A 23,366-nucleotide genomic window follows, 5' to 3' on the forward strand; every position below is an offset into this window, starting at 1 on the left:
CATAAAGCATACTTTCAACATACATGTATGATTACTTAAATATTACCTATACATACACCATGCAGTGATTATGAATCTCAGTGAGTTATGAGCTTTCTGTAGCTACCTTACATGTTACTTTTTATGGATAAATATCCTGTAAGATATGTTTGGTATAGTGACTTTGTCAAGCTTGAGTTAAGTGTTATTTGCAAAGAACAGGCGACCCTTTGCCAAGGAACCTCTGTCACAGAGACCACACAAGAAATATTTTAACAAGTAAAATATCCTAGCACAGAGTATCAGCTTTGTGATGAGTGAAAGTGTGAGAAGGAAAGTTGCCGAGTAAGACTCCTCGTGACATGGAATGGAACTCGTGTAGGAGGTTACAAAATCCAAAATGAAATATTATTTGGACTGACAGTTTAATTCTCTTTTGCACCCCAGACTGGACAGGAGTCATTTACTTTGTTTTTACTACTTTGATTTAGTGGCCAGCTTTAGCTTTTTGTTGTTTCATCTTGTTCTGACACCACTGTGTGCGTATCTTCTAAATATAAAAAGGGATTATGTACCTTATTTTAAATTCCAGGATGCACAAGAATTCTTGCGTTGTTTAATGGATCTGCTTCATGAAGAGTTAAAGGAACCAGTCATGGAAATAGAAGATACCCACTCTACAAGTATAGAAGAGAGTATGGAAGAAGACAAGAGCCAGTCAGATGTAGATTTCCAGTCCTGTGAATCTTGTGGTAGCAGTGATAAGGCAGAAAATGAGGCTGGTTCCAGACCCTTTTCAGAGGAGTATGCAGAGACTACTATGTTAATTCAAGACGTTGAAAACCACTCCCTCACAACCAAAGATCAGCAGAAAGAAAAAACACCATGTAACAAGCTTAACCGGGCAAGTTCTATGGAGGACTTAAAAAAAGACACAAACACTGCTTCAGAAACTGCTGAATTTTTACATAATCCAGGAACAATCAAATTACAAATACACAGCAGAATTTCAGGTGACTGTATGATCAGTTGCTAATGTGTAATTATAACAAAATCATAGTTGTAGCTGAAATGCATATAAAAGTAAAAATGAGGGAAACCATTCTAGATGTATAACTTGTCATGTATCCCATCAGAGTAGATTGGTTTCTAAACTGGTGCTCAAAGTCATTAATGTGGTACTTTCATTACATGTTTGTTTAATCCATTTTGAAGTCCAGTGACTGTTTACCACCTATTCAAGTTTTGTAACAATTGAAAGACTTCAGATAACATTACAATTGGTGATTGCTTTTGGATTTTTTTGGTTCATCATTTCTGCTTTAACAGTTGCTGAATTAAAACTGAATTTTTTTATACACAAGTGTTTAATCAGTCGCCTACTGGTGTGCTAAAATGTAAGTTATCTAACTGTTTTGCAGTTCAACGTGAAGCAAAACTTTACTGTTGGAAAAATTCAGCTGTGCAGTAATACAAATTTCTGTTGCAGACTACATCAGTGATGTCCACATGACTGATCTGTCAGGACCGCAAAGCCCTCCCTCAAAGGAAGGAGTGAATACACGTTTATCAACCTCTCCTCCAAAATCAGGCTCATTACGGTCTGGATTGGCACCTGCACACAAAAAAGGTATAAGCTTCTTTTTCTCCTTGCATTACATTGCTTATAAGTGTGCCATTCGTTTTTGCCCTTTTTTGCGGGGGGAAGGGGGTGTATTTAATATTGACACTATATGCTTTCAGGCCTCTACTTAGAGAGTTGACACCATGCTAATGGGATACAGAGCTTCTCATGATTTTCTACATCACTGTCTCTTTTCACTTTATTGGAGAATGGTGTGTCACTACCAGTCATTATAAGCAGTTGTGTATCCATAGCACTTCCTGCCTCTCCAGTTGTTTTTGTCTCCTTGCTCTTGAAGCATGGAGCAATATTTTTCTTGATCTTTCTTTATAGCACCTGATTGGAGAAATGGAGGTGGCGGGAAGAATGCTCATAGAAGGAAAAAAGTTGTGTTTTTAGAGGAGAGTCTGGAAAGGAGCCCATTGGGTACTCAAGAGAGAGGCTTCTTGCGGGAACAAGGCATCAGTTGAGTCTCCCCAGAGTGAAAGAGCTCATGTCTGTTCCTACTGCTGTAGGCAAGTTCACCCATTGGAGCAGTCCTAATTTCTGCTACCCACACAGAGTGGTGGAGAGTCTGTTTAGGCTGCTTCCATTCTACAGTCTACTCATCAGTAATTGGTCAGCACTTAAAAGGGCTAGGCTCTCACTGCCTGCAGGGTTGGCTCTGACACAGTGCTCCTTTTCCTTTACTGCAGTCTCCCAGCACCAGGGATATGTTTTTATAGCAGTTTCTTCTGTCTCCACAAAAGGTTCCCCCACTTTGTACCCTGGCTGCATCTCTCTCTGTGGTCCCTTTATAGAGTTGACACCAAAATGCAAGTCCTCCAGCAGGGGCAGCTCTATCTTACTCCACTCCTCAAGCTTCCAGATCCCTTTCTTTCCTCTGGATGAACCTATGAACAGCTTGGTGGAGAAGTGATCTGAAGTCCCATTCTAGCAGATCTTCTCTCCACCATCTGTCACAGCTTTAACTCCAAGGGACCCCGAGCATGCTCAGATTCCAGGCAGCCTACTCAAAGCATTAGGAAGTTGATCGTGGTCTCAACCAAACTTCCAGAAATTCCCATTCTGACAGGCTTGCTGTTCCCTCATCTGTGGCAGAGGTGGTCAGCCGAATAGCCGGCCTTTCTCCAGCCATCAGCAGGAGTCTGAGCAATTTCAATGGAAAGCCACTCTGGTACTCTGCTTCATTATACTTCCTTTCCTTTGCTGAGGATCTAGACAACAGTGGTGGTTTCAGACATGGCCCAGAGGGGTTGCCTGCATCCCCCTTTTAGGATTGTTGCCAATGTGCAAGACTCTAGATATAGTGTGATAATTCATTGATGTAAAATGTTCCATAATAATCCATGGTTTTGAGTTTGCTGCATAATTGCGCTTCAAAATCTGAGCATTCATGAATAATTGCTGAAGATTTATTTATTTATGGTTGTGAAGAAAACCTTCATACAGTGATGCCCGCTATATTTGGCAAAGAGCGAAAGACCACAGCTCTCAAAGACGTGTTAACTGACCCATTCCCGTTGATGGTATGTCAGCACTGAAGTCTAACAAGAATAATTTAAATGGCAACATTGTTTCACTCCTGGTCAGCTCTCCAGAAATATCAATTTAATGCCATAATTGTGTGTAGTGGAAGATATGGGGCAGATTGCAGTGAGGCTCATGTCGAAGTTTGCTGGAGTGGGGAATGAGAAATTCATCCTTCCTCACTCAGATTTAAAGTTACCTCCATCTTTGTCCAGAGTGGAAATAATAGAGATCTGTCCCCTGCCCTGTACCAAAAGTCTCAACTGCCTCCTGATTGCCAAAAGCAAAACTGTCTCCTGTGCCTTCCTGACTCTCACAAGGCCAAACAGTCCCCTACCCAGAAGCCAATACCTCTGTTTCCCCCTCCAACTACATCTGTCATGCAGTTATGCATTTTCAGTATGGAAATCTCTGGCAAATTGAAAATGTGAAGTGTTCTAAAACAGTTTAATATAAAAATACATGACTGAAGGACCAGGAAGTGGGCATTGCTGCATAACTCATGGGTTCCTGCAAAATGCACATCTAAAGTACGACATGAAAAGAGGACTTGCCAGTGAGATTTCTTGCTTGCTGGCTTTTCTTCCTGCCAGTATTCTCTCTTCAGATCCAAACTCTTCCCTTCTCCAAGCCTATTTCAGCTAGCAATGAGGCAGGGAGGCAATTTCAGTTACATGAGACAGCAGGCACTCAAAGGTATTTGCTTAGGGGCCATCCAGTTAGTGTATGGACTTCTATGAAGCAGCCTTGGGGAGATGCATCCCTGTGGGGGAGGTCTGTTTGGAGCTGTTTGTTTACCTTTTCACTGTTATTGGCCCCACACTTTGCTGCTCCTTATTTGTATTGGCAAGTAGCAAATCAGCAGGTCCACTGCCAAGACTCTTACAGGAGGAGTTTTGGGGACCTTTGTCTGTTGGGTAGGATACGGCAAGAGCATTTGCAGTCTATATTTTGTATGATGCTTCTAGGTTTTAGTCTCTAATGTAGGGGGGCCAGGAGACTGTTTTTGAAGGGTTTTTTGTACTCCAGAGAAGCAGCTATTATTCATCTAATACAGATCACAACTTGAAATTATTTATACTTGATTTCCAGATCTGTTGGGGAAAATCCCTCTGAGAGCTTTAGAGACTGCTCCACTTAGGCAGTCTCAGCAGGGGGCAGGTTTTCTTTTTTTCAATCAGTCTGCTTTTTAAATTCTGTATCTATCACTGACTCATCTCAGTTTGGCCCAACATAATCAGTGCCTCAGCATTTCGAGTCTGTATCAGTTGAGTCCTTTGGACCAAGATATGTTGAAGACTCCCTGCAAAACTGTTACGGTCAAATGAGGCTAGCATATGCTCTCAGATATATGAACTTTATACTCTGAGTGAGAATACGCTTAAAATGGGCCTTAATCTGAGAGCAATACACTAAGGATTCTAAGATTGCCCCTCTAATAGTCTGAGTTTTACTTAACTTAAATGCTAGCCTTGGAAATTCCACTAGGAAAGAAAGAAGGATCAAGCATGGTTGTCTGTCTACCTTAATCCTACTAGGAACCCACAGGAACAATTGAGCCTAGGAGATATACTAACTCAGCCATAGCTGCCAGTAATTTGGCTGCCTGGTTCCATAGGAGATGAGATAATGGGGAAAGGGAATTAGTTCTTTTATCTCAATCCTGAAAAGAGGTGGCACGTACTCATTTAATCCTGTCATTTTAAAAACGGATTCAGGCAAAGCAGAATCAAAGGTTACACACTGTACTTTGAACCCTCTTTAACCATTTTTATTCTTGTCTTTTTATATTAGTTCCAACTTCTCCAAAAAAGAAGAAACACAAGAAATACAGGAGTGTCATATCTGACATATTTGATGGGACCATCATAAGTTCAGTGCAGTGCCTGACTTGTGATAGGGTGAGTGTAGGGAGATGTTCTGATGTGAATGTGGTGTTCATTTTTATATTAAAATATAATCGTTAATTTCAGTCATTTTACCTTTACATGTGTAATCTTTCTCTTGGGATTTCTCTTGTGGCGGGCTCCCTGGGCATTCAAGCAAGGCTGCTGGCCCCTTTCTGAGTTCTGCAGCTGTTACGTCTCCTCAATTTAATTTTGTAGTCCCTAATAGTAACTGTTGCAACCCTTCTTTAATGTAGACTCTTGCCTCTCATTTGGGAATAGAAAGAACATAAGCCCAACTGAAACTCAACAAAATTGTGGGTGTTAGTTTGCAACCAAATTTTTTTTCCAAGTGCAGCAAAGTTTTCATTTTCCTTCCTCTTCCCTCCCATCATCCAGGAGGTTCTCACTATTGGTTATAAACTAGCTGAACAGCTATGTTACCTTGCTTAGACACACAGCAAGGTGTGTGTGCAGGTGAAGGCCACAGTTCCTTTTCCTGTGGTATTATGGCTAACCAAGGATTGCGGTGTCTACATGCTGTCACTCACAGATTGCTAATATCATTCAGAACTGCTCATTCAGTTATATGTTAAGCTATGAGGTGCATCTTTTGAATTCTTCTGTTTAATAAGAATAAAGGATTTCTCCTCCCCCCCAACACACAGCCTTTGCCTGTGAAAAGCAGTTCACGGCAGAAGAAAGGAACCCAATATGGAGGAGGAATCTTTTATGTCTGCAACTTCATTTAGCAGACAAATCCAATCATGGTTTGCCTGACTTCCTAACACACACAACTTCCTCAAGGAAAAATTCCATGTAATATAAAATAGTCTAACTGCTACATCGGATTAGAAAAGGCAAGTCATTAAGTGTTTTTAATTATCTGGAATATAGAAAAGGGTAGCTAGTCATACTGTTTCAACAGCCTCATCATGCAAGTTAGGGCTGAGAAAATTCAGGTCTTGTTAAAAACATTTAAAATTAGATTTTTCAAAGTGGTTTGAAGTCCTAGTCTGCCTTATGAAGCTCAGCTTCCTGCTGGAAAGCGTAATGTTCTTTAGTAAAAATGGCAGCGCCCACTGAAAAAAGCAAGTCCCAATTCTTCATAGTGCCACTTAAAAAGTAGCAGGTAATTAAAAAAACTTCTAAAAATGATTCTTAGCAAAAATTTACTTCTAAGTTATTATAACAAACCACTTCAGTTTCCTTTAAAAATAGCCCCAAAGTCAGAAGTGCTCATTCTTATTTGGAGGGGGAAGGCTGTTTTTAAGTAAAACACCATCAAAATTATTTGAATAATGTTTGGAAGAATTAGCACCCATGAGAGCCATCTGTGAAAAGCTCTGTACCACTAACATGACCACTACCATGGGATAAACCAGCTGGGGTTTATAAAAGAGCCATTGTTACTACTTTAGCTATAAAAGAATTACCAGGTGCACTGTTCTTCCAAAGACTGGTTTTATGACCCAAATCCATTTAATTGATAATTGAGAGAGTGCCATCTAGTGGAATTTTAGGAGTAAAACACTGAATCTTTTGTTAGCGGTCACTCTTTTGATCTAACTTCTCAAGATTATAAAATAAAGTAACAAAATACTGTGGTGTACTTTACAAAATTAGAATTAATTGCTTATTTCTTTTAACAAAAGCCTAATTTTCCTCCCTACTTCATTTTTTGCATAGGTGTCTGTTACCCTGGAGACTTTTCAGGATCTGTCATTGCCTATTCCAGGTAAGGAAGACCTTGCCAAACTGCATTCGGCAAGTCATCAGACTTCTCTAGTCAAGGCAGGGTCATGTGGTGAAGCATATGCTCCCCAGGGATGGATAGCATTTTTTGTGGAGTACTTTAAAAGGTAAGTGATTCTCTTTGTAGTGCTTAGATTTTAAAATTGCAGTTTCTGCTCTACTGGCAGAACATTTGTTGTGTTTTCTGTCAATGATGTTTCAGGTTTGTTGTCTCATGTGTTCCTAGCTGGTTTTGGGGTCCAACAGTAACCTTACAAGATTGTCTTGCTGCCTTTTTCGCCAGAGATGAGCTCAAGGGTAAGCCACTATTTAAAATACATATCTAATGTGCCTTCTTTTTAAAACAAGGTAAATAGATGAGGTAGTTTACTTTTGCTTTTTTTTTTAAATTGAACCAATGCACACATCAGACTTTTAAAAATATTCCTGGTCATAGGATCAACCTTCGTTGTTGTTTTTTTTTTTTTTTTAATAAACCACTTTTGAAATGGATTTTGAAGCAAGAATTTTCCACATAAGTTTTCTTGGAATTATACAATAATTGAATTTCTCTTCATGAAATAAAATCAGATGAAGTTCAGGACATTTTCAATCTAAATTTGGGAATTTGCTCCTTCTCTTGCCTTTAAAATGTGTACTGTTCCCTTTTATTTTAAAATAATTAAATCACCCAACATAATCCAGAATATATTTTTAATGTTTGGGAGCATAAACCCTAAGAAAACCATATCATACATTTGCTCAGCGAAATGCTAAACTTTCTCTAGAGCAATCCAAAGTCTTCAGGCACGAACTGAAAACATTTAACCTGAAAAATAAATGATCCCTGAAATTACAATGACACAATCAAAGCAAGAGAAAAGTATAATAGCTATTGTAAATGGCAATTATCAATAAAGTATAGTGGATAGCTTGAAGAATAACTACTTGTGTTTAGAGAATAATGGTTGTGTTTTCCCCTCCTCCCCCCCAATATCTACAGGTGATAACATGTACAGTTGTGAAAAGTGTAAAAAGTAAGTCATCTTTTACCTTGCATTTGCTTTGATAAGCCTTGGTATTGATCAGCACATTAATGTTGCTGCAAAAGTTTAATGTGTGGAAATAAATGCAACATACAGTGACTTTCATAGATGAGAATCCTGTACTTTTGGTACAAGGACATTTTTTGATGGGCAGCTCGTTGTTATGAGAGCTTGTACTATACCTCTCAAAAGTCTAGTAACAATGAAGGTGTATCAGCCAGGAAGTGCTTTAGGGATGAGTCAACCATATTGGGATTGTGATGGGACCTCAGGGTGCAGCCTGGGACTGCTCTGTGGGACCACTGTGCCCCCTTACCTCTCCAGCCTGGGCTGTCTCTCTTAGTGCTTTGCTAGTGACAAGCAGTAAACACCTCCAGGCACTGTTATCACTCAACACAACTGCATGTGGAGCCTCACACCCAGCTAAATTGCATGAATGCTCCCAGAGTCACTCATAAACCACACAGAGAAAGGCACCAGCCAAATCCCCCCAGCACCCAGCCTTGTACCTTGGGAATATACCGTCTTGCACTGTTCAAGACCTTTTCTTGAGCAATGCAAGTTTATTAACTGGTTCACATCTTGGAATAGAAATTGGACATACACCAGCCTTTGTGAACCTGAGCAGATTTACCAAGCACTTCAGGCAAACTCACTGGTAAAGGTAAACAGTAAAACAAATTTATTGGTTACAAAAGATAGATTATAAGTGATAGGCAAAAAGTCAGTCACCAAAATAAAATAAAATATATAAGCACGCAGTCTAAGCCTTAACTCTTATCATACTTGACAGTATTTAGATCAAGCAATATTCTCACCCCCATTGGATCTTAGTCCTTAATATACAGGTTTGTCTCTTAAACCTGGGCCAGTCTCCTCTGTTGAAATCATCAGTCTTCTCAGCATCCTTGTTGCTTGCGTAGGTCAGGGGAGGAGAAAAGGCAAAGCATGGGGCCTCGTGTTCTGTTTTATACCCTTACTCCATGTGCTTGGAGAACATAAGTCCAGGCATGTTTGATGGGCATTGCTGAATCACAAGGTGAGGTTGAGCAATTTCCCTGATGTGGCCTTGTGCAAGTGAGTTATTGCATTGTAGCTCCCTTGCTGGATAATGGCTGTTGATGGTTGTTCAACACCCGCCTGGGCATTGGTTATCTCCCTTATAAAGAAATATATCATCTAAATGTATAGCAACCCTTTGTATTACTGTAAGATAAATCCTTAATTGTTAATGCAGTCTAAATTATTATATTTTATTAAAATAAAGGAATGAAACAGTGTCAGACTCTTAACAGTTGTTGCTGTTTATACATAACACTGTTATCTTGTTCAAGCATCATTGTATAATTTAAATATTGTATGGGGACAGTAAAATACATATTAGCACTCCATTAAAATTATTTATTGATACTCTGCTGCGGTTAAATTTTCTTCAAGAATGAATTTATTTGACAAAAACTGGAATTCAGCCATAATTTGCTTTCACAAAGTCTAAAAGCTCAATCTTTTCCCCATACTAAGAAAATCCATTGGCTAGATAGAACTGGTAGGCATATACATAGTTACTGCTTTGAATTATTCAGTGGAACAGATTTTCTCTGCTTCAAGATTTCATTATTCATATCACTTTGGCTTCAGTAAGTCTAGTCTGCATTCCAGAAATATTTCAGGTTTACTAATGTAACGCACAACCCTAAGACTTCATCGTCATGTTTTTGCTGAGTTGGCACAGGAGGTGAAACATTTATAGGACTAAATGTTTTTCTTCTTTGCTTAGATTAAGAAATGGAGTGAAATTCTGCAAAGTGCAAAAATTTCCTGAGGTACTGTAATCACACGCATTTTAAAATGTTTCTTCTCCATGATTGGGAATGCGGCAAGGTTAATGAGTTGCATACAAAGTAGATTGTGTCTTGCGTGTTAAAAAATGTAGCAGCATGCTTGCAATCCTGAAAAAAACATGTTTGCATCTAATCACATTTGGTCAGATACTTTACAAGAAAGTTAACAACAGTTAAAATGAAAGGTAAAGTTAGAAGAAGAAGAAGAAAAAAGAAATGTTTTTCCTACAGTCCTGTAGCCAGCCTGTGGAATTCACTTCTGCAGGAGGTCATAGAGTTAAATACTGTAGCTGAGCTGGAAATGTTTCTGACTTGTTAGGTTTGTAGCTGTGCATGCTAAAGGTAATTAAATCTTATTCTTCAGTGCATCAGCTGATGACTGCAAGAATCGTGAAGGAATTTGACCCTGGTGACAGCCTTGCACAAATAGTTAAATGTAGTAGAGGAAGAGATTTGCCCTTCATTGAAACATCAGGTTTTGGCAGCTGCTCAGTGCTGGCCTTTATGATTTTTGCAGGATCAGTAAGATGATTTTTGGGGGGAAATCCCAAACGCAACTAATTTAAAATAAATGTGGAGGATCCTGAGGCTGCCGTCAGCTGCCTCCGACTACAGAAGAAATTGATTCCAGCTGTTTGTACTGGAGCCATAGGAGTCCCTAAGATTTTAACAGTGTGGGAGGAAGGGCAATAGGGCCTCTGCAGTATAGTTGCTATATAGATAATTACACATCAATTAGTTCTTAATTACAGATAGTTCTTCTTACAGATACTGTGCATTCATCTCAAAAGATTCAGACATGAGCTCATGTTTTCCACAAAAATTGGTACCCATGTATCCTTTCCCCTGGAAGGACTTGATCTTCAGCCTTTCGTTGCTAAGGACAGTCCAGCTCAGATTGTGACATATGATCTCTTGTCTGTCATCTGCCATCATGGAACTGCCAGCAGTAAGTATTGATTTGTTGTTTCAGAATGCAAACATAGTGACAGATGTTCATTTTATGGATGTAGATGTGGGATTAAGGGTACCATTAAGATTTATTGGTCTGAAAGGTAAATATGGACAAATGGTGGTAGCAATATTAATTCCAAAATTGAGTAGTCTTACTGTTGATTGAAGCCAGAAGCTAGTACATGTTCTGGTTGATTATTTGTTTTTTAAAGTGAGTTGTGACATACATTTGGAATGCTATTTAGGAATCTTGTACAATTTGAAGAAGAATCGATCAGCCAAGCCTATGTCTAAAAAAAAAAAGTACTTACAAAAACCTCTCTAGTTAACCATCAGGGGAGGGATAGCTCAGTGGTTTGAGCATTGGCCTGCTAAACCCAGGGTTTGAGTTCAATCCTTGAGGGGCCATTTAGGGATCTGGGGCAAAAATTGGGGATTGGTCCTGCTTTGAGCAGGGCGTTGGACTAGATGACCTCTTGAGGTCCCTTCCAACCCTGATATTCTATGGTTCTATACGATTCTATGATCCTGATGTTGTCTGCTACATAAATTCAAGTACACAGTACAAATAATGATACAATATAAAGGACTGCTTATCCCAGCTAGCAACACCACAAGCAAATACAATGTGGATAATAAAATAAGCTCCTCTGTCCACAAAGATCTGTGGAGAAAAGATGGACTTTGTGGCATGTCCAGAGAATTAGCTGATCTTGGCTCTCATTGTCAAGGGGGAGTGCACTGCAGATTCCCCTTGTGAAGAGTATTCTGCCAGTAGTTCTTTCTTGTTTGGCTGAAAGAGTTCCAATCCTTCTGTTATAAACTCTGGCAACATGGCGTGGGAAGAGAGGCAATTTCTCATGTAACAAGGCCCTGAACATCTAAGACATAGATTTAACAGTAAATGCTTTCAGTTCTATCCTGAAACCTACTGGCATCTAATGCAGATCCAACAGCTCTGGTTGTAATGTGCTTCCCAATGATGCCCAAATCAATCAAGCAGACATAACATTCCTTTCTACAGTAGACCCTCAGAGTTATAAATACCAGAGTTATGAACGGACCAGTCAACCACACGTCTCATTTGGAACTGGAAGTACACAATCAGGAGGCAGCAGCAGAGACCAAAAAAAAGAAAGACAAATATAGTACAGTACCATGTTAAACATAAACTACTTAAAAAAAGGGAAAGCAGCATTTTTCTTCTGAATAATACAGCTTTTAAACTTTACTGAGTCAATGTTCATTTATCAACTTTTGAAAGAACAAACATAATGTTTTATTCAGAGTTACGAACAATCTCCATTCCCAAGGTGTTCGTAACTGAGGGGTTCTATTGTAGTTAGATTCCATGTTATTCTCAAGAGTCAGAGACCAGGAGAAAACTAGGTGCATTCAGTGAGAAATGGGAGTCAGAATAGCTCAATAATAGGTTCTTTAGTAGGTTCCAAAGACAAGAACCTCATTGTTTAGGTCAAGTTGTTTCATCATCTTCTTCCCTAAATACTGCCTCCCTTTCAGATCAAGGGCAGGTATATGATTATCACAACTGTAGGCACTCCATATTTTAAGAAATAACCTGAGCCTAACTGTGAATAGTATCCAAGATACAAATTCAGAATCTTGAGATGTTGAGCAGTAGAACATGGTTCCTATTGCATGCAGGTACACTGGCTGCTTTTAGAGAATGTGACCATCTGGACAGAGGAGTTCCTTTGACTAAAATAACTTACTAAATGGACTGTCTTGGACATCATGACCCAGAGCACAATATTCACATTGCTCAGAAATCAATCAAACTAAAGATCACTTGGAGAGCGGAGCTTATGTTGGAAGAACATAACCATGTCTGCCTTTTCCCTTTAGCTGATGGGAATGGAACAAAAAGCTGATCTTAGTTTTATAAGGAACTTAAACCAAATTCTATAGTAAAAAGTCCCTTTCATTAATACCATAAAACATATGTGGTGAAGACATGTACAATTTTCTGTTTTTCCACCTGTTACCTAAATTGTTCATAGCCTCACATTTCACTGTACTTTCTGACTCTAGGTGGACATTATATAGCTTATTGCCGAAACAATTTAAATAATCTGTGGTATGAATTTGATGATCATAGTGTCACAGAAGTACCAGAATCCACTGTACAGAATGCAGAAGCTTATGTTCTCTTCTACAGGTAAGAAAGTGAATAAAAGGAGGAGAAAGGTCAGTGTCAGTATAAACCTTGTTCAAGTAAATGAATCACTTTTGAGCTGTTGGCCATTTGGCACCCAGCTTTTAAAATTAGGTTGCTAAATAAATTTTGTGAGACATTTGGATTTGGGGAGGGGAGGTTGGGTCAGTCAGACACTCAGCTATTGGCAAGAGATCCTGTAGTTCAGATGGAACTAATGTCAAGTATGTGTCACCACAAAATCAACTATGCTGGAGAAAAGCTTTTATTTTATAATAGCCCTTAGAAGACACATTAACAATGCATAGCAATTTCAGTATAAGAAAAAAGGAGGCTGCACTCTTCTGCAGAAGGCAGTAATGCAGCAGCACTACCGTAGTGGAAAGGCTTCAAGAAGATTTGCTCTAATGTGATATTGAGAGGAGCACTCGATGCCACCATGGAGATGCTTTGCTTTGCTTTAGTGAAAATGCTTTGCCACCAGTTTATTTTTTGATGTAACAATTACAAGGTGAAATTGCTTGAATGTTTAAATGCTTATAAAACTTCAGAATAAAACCAGAGAGGTGGATCAGAACATTTTTTGTGCAGATTGAAGATAATGAAAACTCAGTGAGATGACGAGAACTTGAAGAGTTTTAGAACTGGCAACTAAGATTGCCTCATTTTTATTCAGAGGATGATGCATATAGGGAGGATTCTGCACACAGACAGACTAAGATTGTTAGAGCTATAAAGGGAGTTGAGGAAACTCTTTAGCAGCTGGGAACTGGAACAACAGGGGTTTTACTGTGTGCTTATTTTGCTGTGTCCTGGTCTTTTTCTGAAATTGAGACAGTGTAAAGGAGACACCTGCTATTACCATCTTTAGTCTCTGTCACTTTTATACTTGGAACTATACATGCAGACTCTTACCTTTTAACTGTTTTACAACTATTAAACTATTCTGTTTTTAAGCATTACATTCTTTATATTGCCATCTAGTTTTAATTAACAAAGGATATGTGTTTGCTACCGGAAGTTGAATACTGAGTCTAGCAGAAATAAGTTACAGTAGAATTGCACAGATGAGTAGATACATTCTGATAATATTTTTGTCTTTGCCACAAGCACAAGATTCAGGCTGCTGGACAAGATATGGTCATTGGTCTAACCCAGAATGACTGTTTCTGTGTTCCTTTTAGGAATAGACCATATTGTCAAAAAGAACACTGTGCTTGTTGTGAGCAAATGCTTCAAAATTAGAATATAAACTCAAGCATGTGGAATATTTATATTTTGGTAGTACGTATTAAAATTCAAATCCTTTATTTAAATAGGTGTCTTTTCTGTTGGTTGTTTTAACTTGAATTAAAATTATTTAATGGTATAGTAATGGGATATTTTTAATTGGGTTTTTAGGTGTATTAAATGTAATGACCCAGAAATTCAGTGAAGGAAAAAGTTGGTTTCCAAACCAGTGTTCAAAGTAAATCAGCACCACACATAAGGGTACATCCTTTGCTTAATGCTTTTTTTAATTCATATAATAGGAAGAGCAACGAAGAAGCACGAAGAGAGAGACAGAGGGTATCAAGTCTGTTGACTATGATGGAACCAAGTCTCCTGCAGTTCTATATTTCTCGACAGTGGCTGAATAAATTCAAGACTTTTGCTGAGCCAGGACCTATTTCAAATAATGATTTCCTCTGTATGCATGGAGGTGAGACTGCTAATCTTTTATGAAGTACCAGTAAAACAGAACATTTACCTTTGAGGATAAAGATTTATTTCATTGGCCAGCAGGGAATTTTTTAAAATACAGGAACTTGTATGCAATCAGTTTCTTTACTCTTATCAGTTACCCAGAAGCCAAGGTTATTTATTATCTTGTCATCATTTCTGGTTAGGGACCTACTTTAAGTGTTTTACAGTCAAGGTCTGACCACAGTGTGTAATTCCACAAAGAGTGTATATAATAATTTTTCTTCAGTGTGCATGTTTTCCATAGCACCCTAATATGGTCTGCATGTTTTCAAAACATTTATATTGATTTTTTGATGATTTATACCTTGGATTGCATGGTTATATTCCCCTAATAACTGTTTGGACTAACACCTTGTAACCTAAATCCTTGTCACAACTACACCCTGAGGATAAAAATCCCAGGAACCCAAAAGTGATAGGGCACAACAGGGTATCCAATGTGAAAACAGTAATGATTAAAGACACTTTCTTGCATGTTTTGTACACAAGTTTTAAATTGTCCTTCCTCTGCTAGACATTCGTGAAAACTGTTTTGTGATGTCACCCTTATTTTGCCATCTGACTTTCTAAGCAACCACCACGCAGATCAGAGTCAGACACAGGCCAGAGCAAACTCAAGAGTCAGGTGTCATGAGACAGGCAAGGTCAGGTTACCAGGAGATCAGCAGTAGGAGCAGGTATTGCCAGGGAAGCAGCCCTAAATATGGTGAACACAGTTGCTATTCTGGGTTTAAATAGGAGCTATGAGCCAATTGGGACCTCTGTTGGTCCACCAATCAGTCCCCAGGACTGGGGTCTTCTATCAGAGTTTGGCTCCTCTTCTGACAACAAGTGGCAGGTTGGAATTTACTCGTGTCAGAGTCCTGTGGACCAGCGTTCAAGACCCCCAGTCCCTTACATCCACATGTGCATCATCCTCGCTAGTTTCCCCCACATGGAGAGGCTAGAATGCTGTGTATGTACAATAGCTGTTTATAGTACATAGTATTCGTACAGTCGTAGGAGCAACAACAAATAATCCCGATAGCCTTTCTTCTGTTCCCCCTCTTCCTGAATTTTCATTATCCATAACCCTCTTTGTGGACTATTGATGCTATGTAGAAAGCCTGAAGAGCTTTACTGAGTAGTGAGTGGAATAGAATTTGGTAAGTCACAATCAATGGCTTTTATGTGAGTAATCCGGAAGTTCTTAAGTAGCAATTTTAAATTAGAATTTAATTCTACATTTAAAAAAACATTTTACAACCAGCATTCTTAAAAGATGCCTTTACAATCAATCCATTTCTGCTTTCAAATATGTCTGAATTAAATCTTTGATGTGATTCCCTTCAGCTTTTCCAGTAAAATTTTCAGCCACATCTTAAAGAGAGTGGGGCCTCTTTTAAGAGATTACTCTTGAGTTGGTACTTTGACGCATCATTTAAAACAACATTTACTATATTATATCTTATATTTTGATTTGAAGTGGTCAAAAGGTAGTTCGTGACTTAGAGACCTTTAAAACATTAGTTATCTCTTTCCCTAACTCTATGTAGAATAGCCACCCAAAAAAAAAAAATGTAATAAGACTTTTTTCTTCTTTTATAGGTGTTCTTCCACATAAAGCTGGTTTTATAGAGGACTTGGTTGTAATGCTACCTCAGAACATATGGGATACCCTATATAGCAGGTAACTGACACTGCGCTGTGGTTTGAGAGCCAGCATTTGTGCTAAGTCCTGAGTTCACAAATCTTAGGGTTAGTGTTAAAAATGGAGTTCTGGATGAGAGAATGGAGTGCAAGGTGCAGATTTAGGAAATCTGCTTTGTACAAGACAACCCAAGTAAATGGTGTTACAGGTAACTGGGGAATCATACCAATAAATGCTATATATATTCTACAAAATAACAAAGCATGTCAGCTAAACGTGCTTTGCAAGAGGTATTTTGAAGGAACTGTGTATCACAGCTTCCTAGCTATAGAAAGAGCTAGTTTTCTGTTCCCTTGGTTTTGTCTGTCATCTGCCAGAATTATTTCAAAATAACTTACTTCTGAGGGGTCTCTGTAATTCCTCTGCACTTCTCTAGCAGGTTGAGTTTGTGTGCCTCCTGAAGGAGTGACCCTTGTAAGGCCCAATTCTTTTTAAAGCAACAAAGCTTCATGGGAGCCCCATTGAGGTCCGTGAGGACTCTGTTGCACATTACACATTCCAATAATTTTTATCTTTTAAATCCCAGGCATCTGAGCATGAAAGCTCAGGTGGGGGTGTAATGATTTGTAGATATCCCCAAGCAAAAAATGGAAATGTGTTCCTACATCCCCACCACCCAGCTTCTTCCCACTTCTCTATGGAGCTTGTCTTTTCATTGCACCTAACCCATACAAGCAGCATCTCTTCCCTCTCTGTCCCGTCCCCCCGCCCTGAACTTGCCAGTGCCTCCCAAAGAGACACCCATTTCCATGCTTGTCATTCTCCTTCCAGCAGAGAAGGATTTATTCCTCAAATAATTCTTTAGTGTTCCTGCAGAGATACTGGGAATTACTCTTTTACCTCCATATTGAGGTCCAGGGGAGGAAATGTGACCTGATTGTTTTTATTGTCCCTCCTACTGACTAACCAGTAATGGTTAAGGCCACTAACCACCCCCACACTAAATTCAACAAGAAACTAGAAAGTTACAGATCTTTTGAAAATACCATGTTCTGAGACATGCCCCTCCCATGTCTGATCTTTTCCTTACTGCAAATCAGGGGTCTTGTCAGCATTTCAGGCTAGGCAGACAGTGTCTGCTGCCTTCTCTCTCTACAGCAGCGGTAGTCAATTTCTTGGTCAAGGTATAGTCAAGATCCAGCCACCAGAGAAAATAATAAAAAATAACAATAATGATAATAAATAAAAAGATTTTGGGATCTGTTCAAAAGTGTCTGGCTGTCCGGATTTGGCCCATGGTCCACCTATTGACTACCTCTGCTCTACAGCTTGGTGGGGCAGTCTTTCTATGCTAATCTAATAGGCTTCTTCAGCTGAAGAAAACTGAAATTCTTATTGCAAATGCAGTTAAATTTCACCCATCAAAAACTAAATTAAAAAAGTGTTCAGATTGTTCTTGTGGAACCAAGTAAAGGTGGAATTAAGCCTGATTGGGACCAAACTGCCTTCAATACTTTCAGAGGACTTGTCAACATAAAAGTTGCACTGGTATAACTAATTAGTTTAAAATCACAACTTTAGGCCAGGTCTGTATCAGCAAATCCTTCTAGTATAGAGACCATTTATACCAGCAAAATAAGCAATACCAACCAAAACACATGTATGCCAGTATAACTATTTCTACATGAGGCTGTTAGTATAAAAGTGTAATAAAGAAAATCACACCTCTAACTAACATTGCTATCCCTTCAAAAGTTTGTTGCAGACCTGGCTTTAGTTAAACCAGTGTAACTTGTATGCAGAGCAGATCAGAGAGTAATAGAAACAAGTTCTATTCTATAGAGGTACTTATTAGAGCTGAGCAGAAATTGGAATTCCCATTCTGTGGGAAATTCTGACATTTCAGCATTTGTTTTCATCCTGAAATTAGATGAAAATTTGACATTTCAAAATTTTCTGCAGAACAAATTCTGAAAAAATTGTATATGGAAATGTCAAAAAAATTTGATCAAAAATCATTTCAACATTTTCCCAAATCAGAATACTTCGTTTTGGATTGTTGGGATGTGCTGAAATGCTTTGTTTCAAGTAACTTCAACGTTAACCTGCGTTTTCTCGTTGTGGTGCATTGCTGTTGGGAAGCCTGATATCCCACTCTCTCCTATGGGGCCATGTTCCTGACTAGACTAGATCTCCCACAAAGCTCTGAGCTCAGTGAGAGGGAAACCAGTGCATTGCCTTATGGGAGTTACAGTTCTCCAGAAAGAAAAGGAGTACTTGTGGCACCTTAGAGACTAACAAATTTATTTGAGCATAAGTTTTCGTGAGCTACAGCTCACTTCATCGGATGCATTCAGTGCTCCTTTTCTTTTTCTTTTTGCGAATACAGACTAACACAGCTGCTACTCTGAAAACAATTCTCCAGGGAACCCAGTCCATAGGCAAGAATGGGGGCTGGAATTACAAATCTCATAAGACAATGCGCCATGATAGGGAAATACTGTTTAATGTTTTGTTGAAATGAAAAAAATTAAATATTCCATTTTAGGTTAACCATTCTCAAATGAAATATTTCATTTTGATATTTCTAACAAGAAATCAAATTCTTTCGGGAAAATCAAAGTTTTCCCATGCAAAATTGAAATTTTCCAGAAATTGCCTTTTCTCCCAGGTATCCAGGTGCCTTCCAATTTAAGCAACATGGCTAACATTTGTCATGTGGTATTTGTTCTCTCATCCTTTCCCCAGTGTTGGGGAGGTGGTGTCCTTTTGAGTAAAGTGCTAAAAAGTGTACGTGTGTTCTCATGATTCTAAATTTCCTGAAGAAGAAGAATGCTTTTAGTGGGTGCATTTCCCTTTTATTTTTAATAAGTAAACAGTATAATCCGCATATGACCTATTCAGTCGAAAATATATATAGGTAGAGAATATAGTTCAAAATCTAAAATGTGATCTTGTAAAGTATTGTTTAGTGCTTGAGCTAAAACAAGACTGTCACTGATTTAAATGCATCCATGAAGTTTGATGAGTGATAAGAGACAAAAATCTGAGTGGGTACAATTTCTTATTGTAATGAAATAACTCAATTTTAATTTAAACAAAATGTGACATTTCTATATCTTGAAGGGTAATATCCTCACAAATTATTTTTTTGTAAATGGAGTGATAATCGTCTAAATAATCCTAAACAACCGAACTTACTATCTTCAGAGGTTTCAAATAAAATTCTCTTCGGATTCAAGATCTTAAATGCCAGATTTTAGACTGGAGCTTATTTGTACAGCTAAGTAAACAAGGCGTTGTAAAGTGCTTTTTATCATTGCTTCAAAGAACTGGCTTGCATTTGTGGTTTTTAAAAAAAAAAAAGCACTTAGCATTAATTTTCAAAAACTCATCTGCATAATCAGCCAATGAAATAAAACAGTGCATCAGTTAGGTAGATTGTAAGCATCCTACAGCTAAATCAGATCCTACAGGTAGGGTCAGATTATCCAAATTGCTGTGTCTCTTCCATAAATAATGAATTTCACTGGAAAGGAACACAAATTACCCTCAGTCCATAGTCTACATTTCAACCTGACCTTTCTGCTGAAACAAATATTATTCAGGATGATCTTCGTGGCTTCAAGCCATGTAGGCATTTGATCAGGAGCAGTCCTATAGTCTTTGCTTTGTCATACTGCTGGTTTTCTAGTCCAGCCAATGCTGCACTGTCTCCAGGATAATGGTACTGACTGCCCTGCATTTTGGTATTAGCAATGGCTTTGAAGATGACTTTCTTATGTGCTAGCAGTTGGCAGAAAAGGTAAAGATGTGGAAAAATAATCTTCGATGAACAAAACAGTGGACATGAGCAAGTTTAGATGTTGGAATCATGTAGAGCAGTGGTTCTCAAACCTTTTAGTCCACGGATCACTTGAAAATTGCTGAGTGTCTCGGCGGACCACTTAATGATCTTTCCAAACGTTGTGTGTATCGTTAGCTAACTATTGTAAAGCGTTTTGGATAAAAGCGCTACATAAAAAAAACTTAATAAACTTTTTTTGTTCTACAAATAAAAGCACACAACTCATATTTTAATATTAGTAGTCTTACCTTTCTAATGCAATGGATGTGCCCTCTCTCCCCTTCCACAGCAGCCCCCAAGCTGGGGCTGAGAAGGAGGAGGGTCTCTCCCCGGCAGCTGCAGCCCTGGAGCTGGGGAAAGTCACCCCTTTCTCTGGCCACTGCAGCCCTGCAATCACAAATTCCCCCCACCTCCTCTTCTCACCCCACAGAACTTCGTGACATGTTTGCAAATGCATAGAAATCGTTTTGGTGACATACAAATGTGAAGTGGCATTTTTAATGTGGCACATCAAACATGCTTATATTAGGATTTTGAGTCAGAATTACCAGGTGAAGAGTTGTTATTCTTTTGGATGATAATTTGTTTAAGCCATGTGGTGGGTGGATTTTAAAAATATACTGTTCCTTCTTTGTTTTTAAACTTCAGATAACTTTTAACTGGCGTAGGGCGGGGCTGAGGGTTTTATTGGTCTTGTATTCCACCTTCATAGTTTTGTTTTAGTTTTGTGTATTTAGTTTTGACAAACAAAAGCAAAATAAAACAGCCAGAATGACTCTGTGCATGTCAGATAAACTGTGCATTTAAAAATGCAAATAAAATTGTTAATAACTGACTAATAATAGCTGCTGTTTGAATCCTCATCTGGGAGACATGTTCAAAAGTGTTTTGTTTTTTAAAGCTTTTTCTGTTAATTGTATTAATTTTTTTTCTTCATTCAAAACTGTTGGGTTTAGAGGTAATAAACTGCTACTAGCTTTTTTGTGGTAGAGCCATGAAGGCTTTGGGGAGGGAAAGGGGGGAGTTGTTTGCATTTTTGTAGTGGATAGTATCAGAGCAATAAAGGTTATTTTTCTCTTTAAATTTAACTTTTTTTTTTTTTAACTTGGTGCTGTTCATTGAAGGAACTTGTGACCAACTCTCTTTATTAGGAGAAGATTTCAGTAATAAACTATTCGGACTGGGTCTAGCGAGGCAGAATCTGAAAGAGATTTGTTTCCAAAGATCAAATGCCAGTATCCCCAGTTATGGTAAATATTACTGTAGTATAGAGAATAAATGGTAGCCTACATGTGTCATAGTGACCAGAACCTGAGTGTATTATAGACAATTCTCAGCAGCTCTTGTTAGTATGTGCAGCTGTGCTTTGCTCCAATTTACAGATGAATTATCCAGGGTAATAGCATTAAAAATAAGAAATTCAGTCTACACTGCTGTGCGTTTGCCACATGTCATTAAAACAAACAGAATCTGGTGCTGACATTCTCATGGCTATTAGAATGTGGAGGAGAAATATGAAATATTTGTCATTAAATTAATAATGAAATTTACTATGATTATAGGTATGGGGGAGGACCAGCTGTTAACCACCTGTATGTTTGTCATACCTGCCAAATAGAGGCTGAGAAAATTGAAAAAAGAAGGAAGACTGAATTGGAAATATTTATTCGGGTAAAAATTAGTAATCTATATTCTCTGATTCTTTCCAGTCTTTTTGTCTTTATCTTGTAGATTCTTCAGAAGCAATATTTTGACCAGGATTCTCAACTTCTTTCATAGTGACTCATATTTCAATATTTCAATGTTTTTTACATGAACCACCTACTCTCATTTGCAATAATATAATATCCCTGTGGTATCTATGACAATTATGTATGTGAGACCTGTAACATTAGGGAAACATTGAATACGTTTTTAGCTGATATTATTTTAGTGCTACTTAATTGGAAACAAAGGAATAGAGCCAGCACCATGTGAACAATCAGTTCTTCTTCAAGTAGTGTCTCAATAGGTGTTCCACTATAGGGGTGGGTGGGTGGGTGGGTGTGTGCGCCCCCGCAGTACCAACTGAAGAATTTCAATAGCAGTCCATCGCACATGCGTCTCCCCACTTGCCATGAGGCTAACCAGCAAGCACAGGCATTTCCTTCTCAGTTCCTTCTCAACTGCCCCTGGCTAGAGAAAAGAACAGGAGGACTTGTGGCACCTTAGAGACTAACAAATTTATTAGCGCATAAGCTTTTGTGAGCTACAGCTTGGAGCTAAGAGCTGTCCATTAATGGATCATTAACTCCCTATAGTTTTGCAAATTTTAGCTTTCCTTGAAGCCTTTTTCTTTTAGTACCTGGTTTGTTTTGAGTTGGTCATGCCAAAAAAAAAAAAAAAAGAAAGGGTTGGTGGGGATGGTGCAGACCACCCCTGGACAAAGGTATGCCTGGCTCTCCAGGCTTCAAAAAGTGACTTAGCAGCAAAGAATTCATCCCAATGACAGATGGACTTTTGCAGTGCGTTTGCCTCCTGGGGGAAAAGCACAGTTCACAAAAATGTGGTTGGTGCCAGCAGTTAAAACCTAGGTCCAGGAAGGACAAAGAGTTAAGGCTTCAAATGCCAGAGCTATCACTGCAACCTTCTACATTGAAGGCAGGTGATCCCAAGGAGATGAGCCACTCACTCAAGACCACTAAGAAAAGGTCTGTGAGTCCCTGTAGCAAGCCTCAGTTGAGCCAGAAATGATTGGTACTGACGGTGCCGAAGGCATCTAGAACATGTGCGGTACCAAGCCAAGAGAGCAAGTCGATCTCCCCAAAGACCTGATGGGGACTGGCAAAAAAGTACCGGTACTTGATGTGGGGGCATGAGAAGCATGGAAGATCTGCACTGGCGAAGGCTACATCTGCACGGTCATCGGCACTAACGCCAGTGCGCGTGGCACTGGCGGACCATAGGACTAGGTCTACATCTCCAACCTGCACAACAGACCTCTTGGTGTCTGACACACCAGAGTCGCCCGTACTCAGTACTGGGGCTCTAATGCTGAGTTTTCCAAGAGCATTGGACTCAATGACATCTCCATGCTGCGCACCACTTTTCTCCTCATCAGAGTCAGACAGTGAGCGAGAAGACTTGGGTTCCCACCGTCATCCTACCCGCCATATGAGTCCCAATTTCATCATGGACACCAGGCCCACCCGGGTATTGCCCACCCGATCCTCAGCCTCTATGGTTTGGGCAGCCATAGTACCAGCCGCTAGCTCCCACCCTCAGTGGACCTATTGGGACCCCTGGCTGGCTCAGAGGCAACAAGCATCCCAGGCCCCCTAGTGTGGCATACCAACAGGCAAGGAGACACCCCCGTTCTGCTGTGGTGTCAAAG

At 39.1% G+C, this 23,366-nt stretch overlaps 1 protein-coding gene across 3 annotated transcripts in view; it reads left to right on the forward strand.

The window, feature by feature from the left end:
- The window catches only part of USP33 (ubiquitin specific peptidase 33), an 89,068-nt gene that overhangs the window by 57,335 nt on the left and 8,367 nt on the right, over positions 1-23,366 (forward strand). For 2 of the 3 annotated variants that reach the window (XM_077823558.1, XM_077823560.1), the window contains 12 exons: positions 572-992; positions 1,469-1,609; positions 4,928-5,034; positions 6,709-6,881; positions 6,977-7,071; positions 7,757-7,790; positions 9,577-9,622; positions 10,409-10,589; positions 12,647-12,773; positions 14,303-14,472; positions 16,104-16,185; positions 21,556-21,664. In XM_077823558.1, coding sequence (XP_077679684.1) covers positions 572-992; positions 1,469-1,609; positions 4,928-5,034; positions 6,709-6,881; positions 6,977-7,071; positions 7,757-7,790; positions 9,577-9,622; positions 10,409-10,589; positions 12,647-12,773; positions 14,303-14,472; positions 16,104-16,185; positions 21,556-21,664 — 1,686 coding nt within the window. The remainder of the gene's footprint in view (positions 1-571; positions 993-1,468; positions 1,610-4,927; positions 5,035-6,708; positions 6,882-6,976; positions 7,072-7,756; positions 7,791-9,576; positions 9,623-10,408; positions 10,590-12,646; positions 12,774-14,302; positions 14,473-16,103; positions 16,186-21,555; positions 21,665-23,366) is intronic. The other variant, XM_077823559.1, reaches the window with a different exon arrangement.

The sequence above is a fragment of the Eretmochelys imbricata genome, chromosome 8 (genome assembly GCF_965152235.1).
Source record: "Eretmochelys imbricata isolate rEreImb1 chromosome 8, rEreImb1.hap1, whole genome shotgun sequence".
In the NCBI taxonomy this organism is placed as follows: Eukaryota; Metazoa; Chordata; order Testudines; family Cheloniidae; genus Eretmochelys; species Eretmochelys imbricata.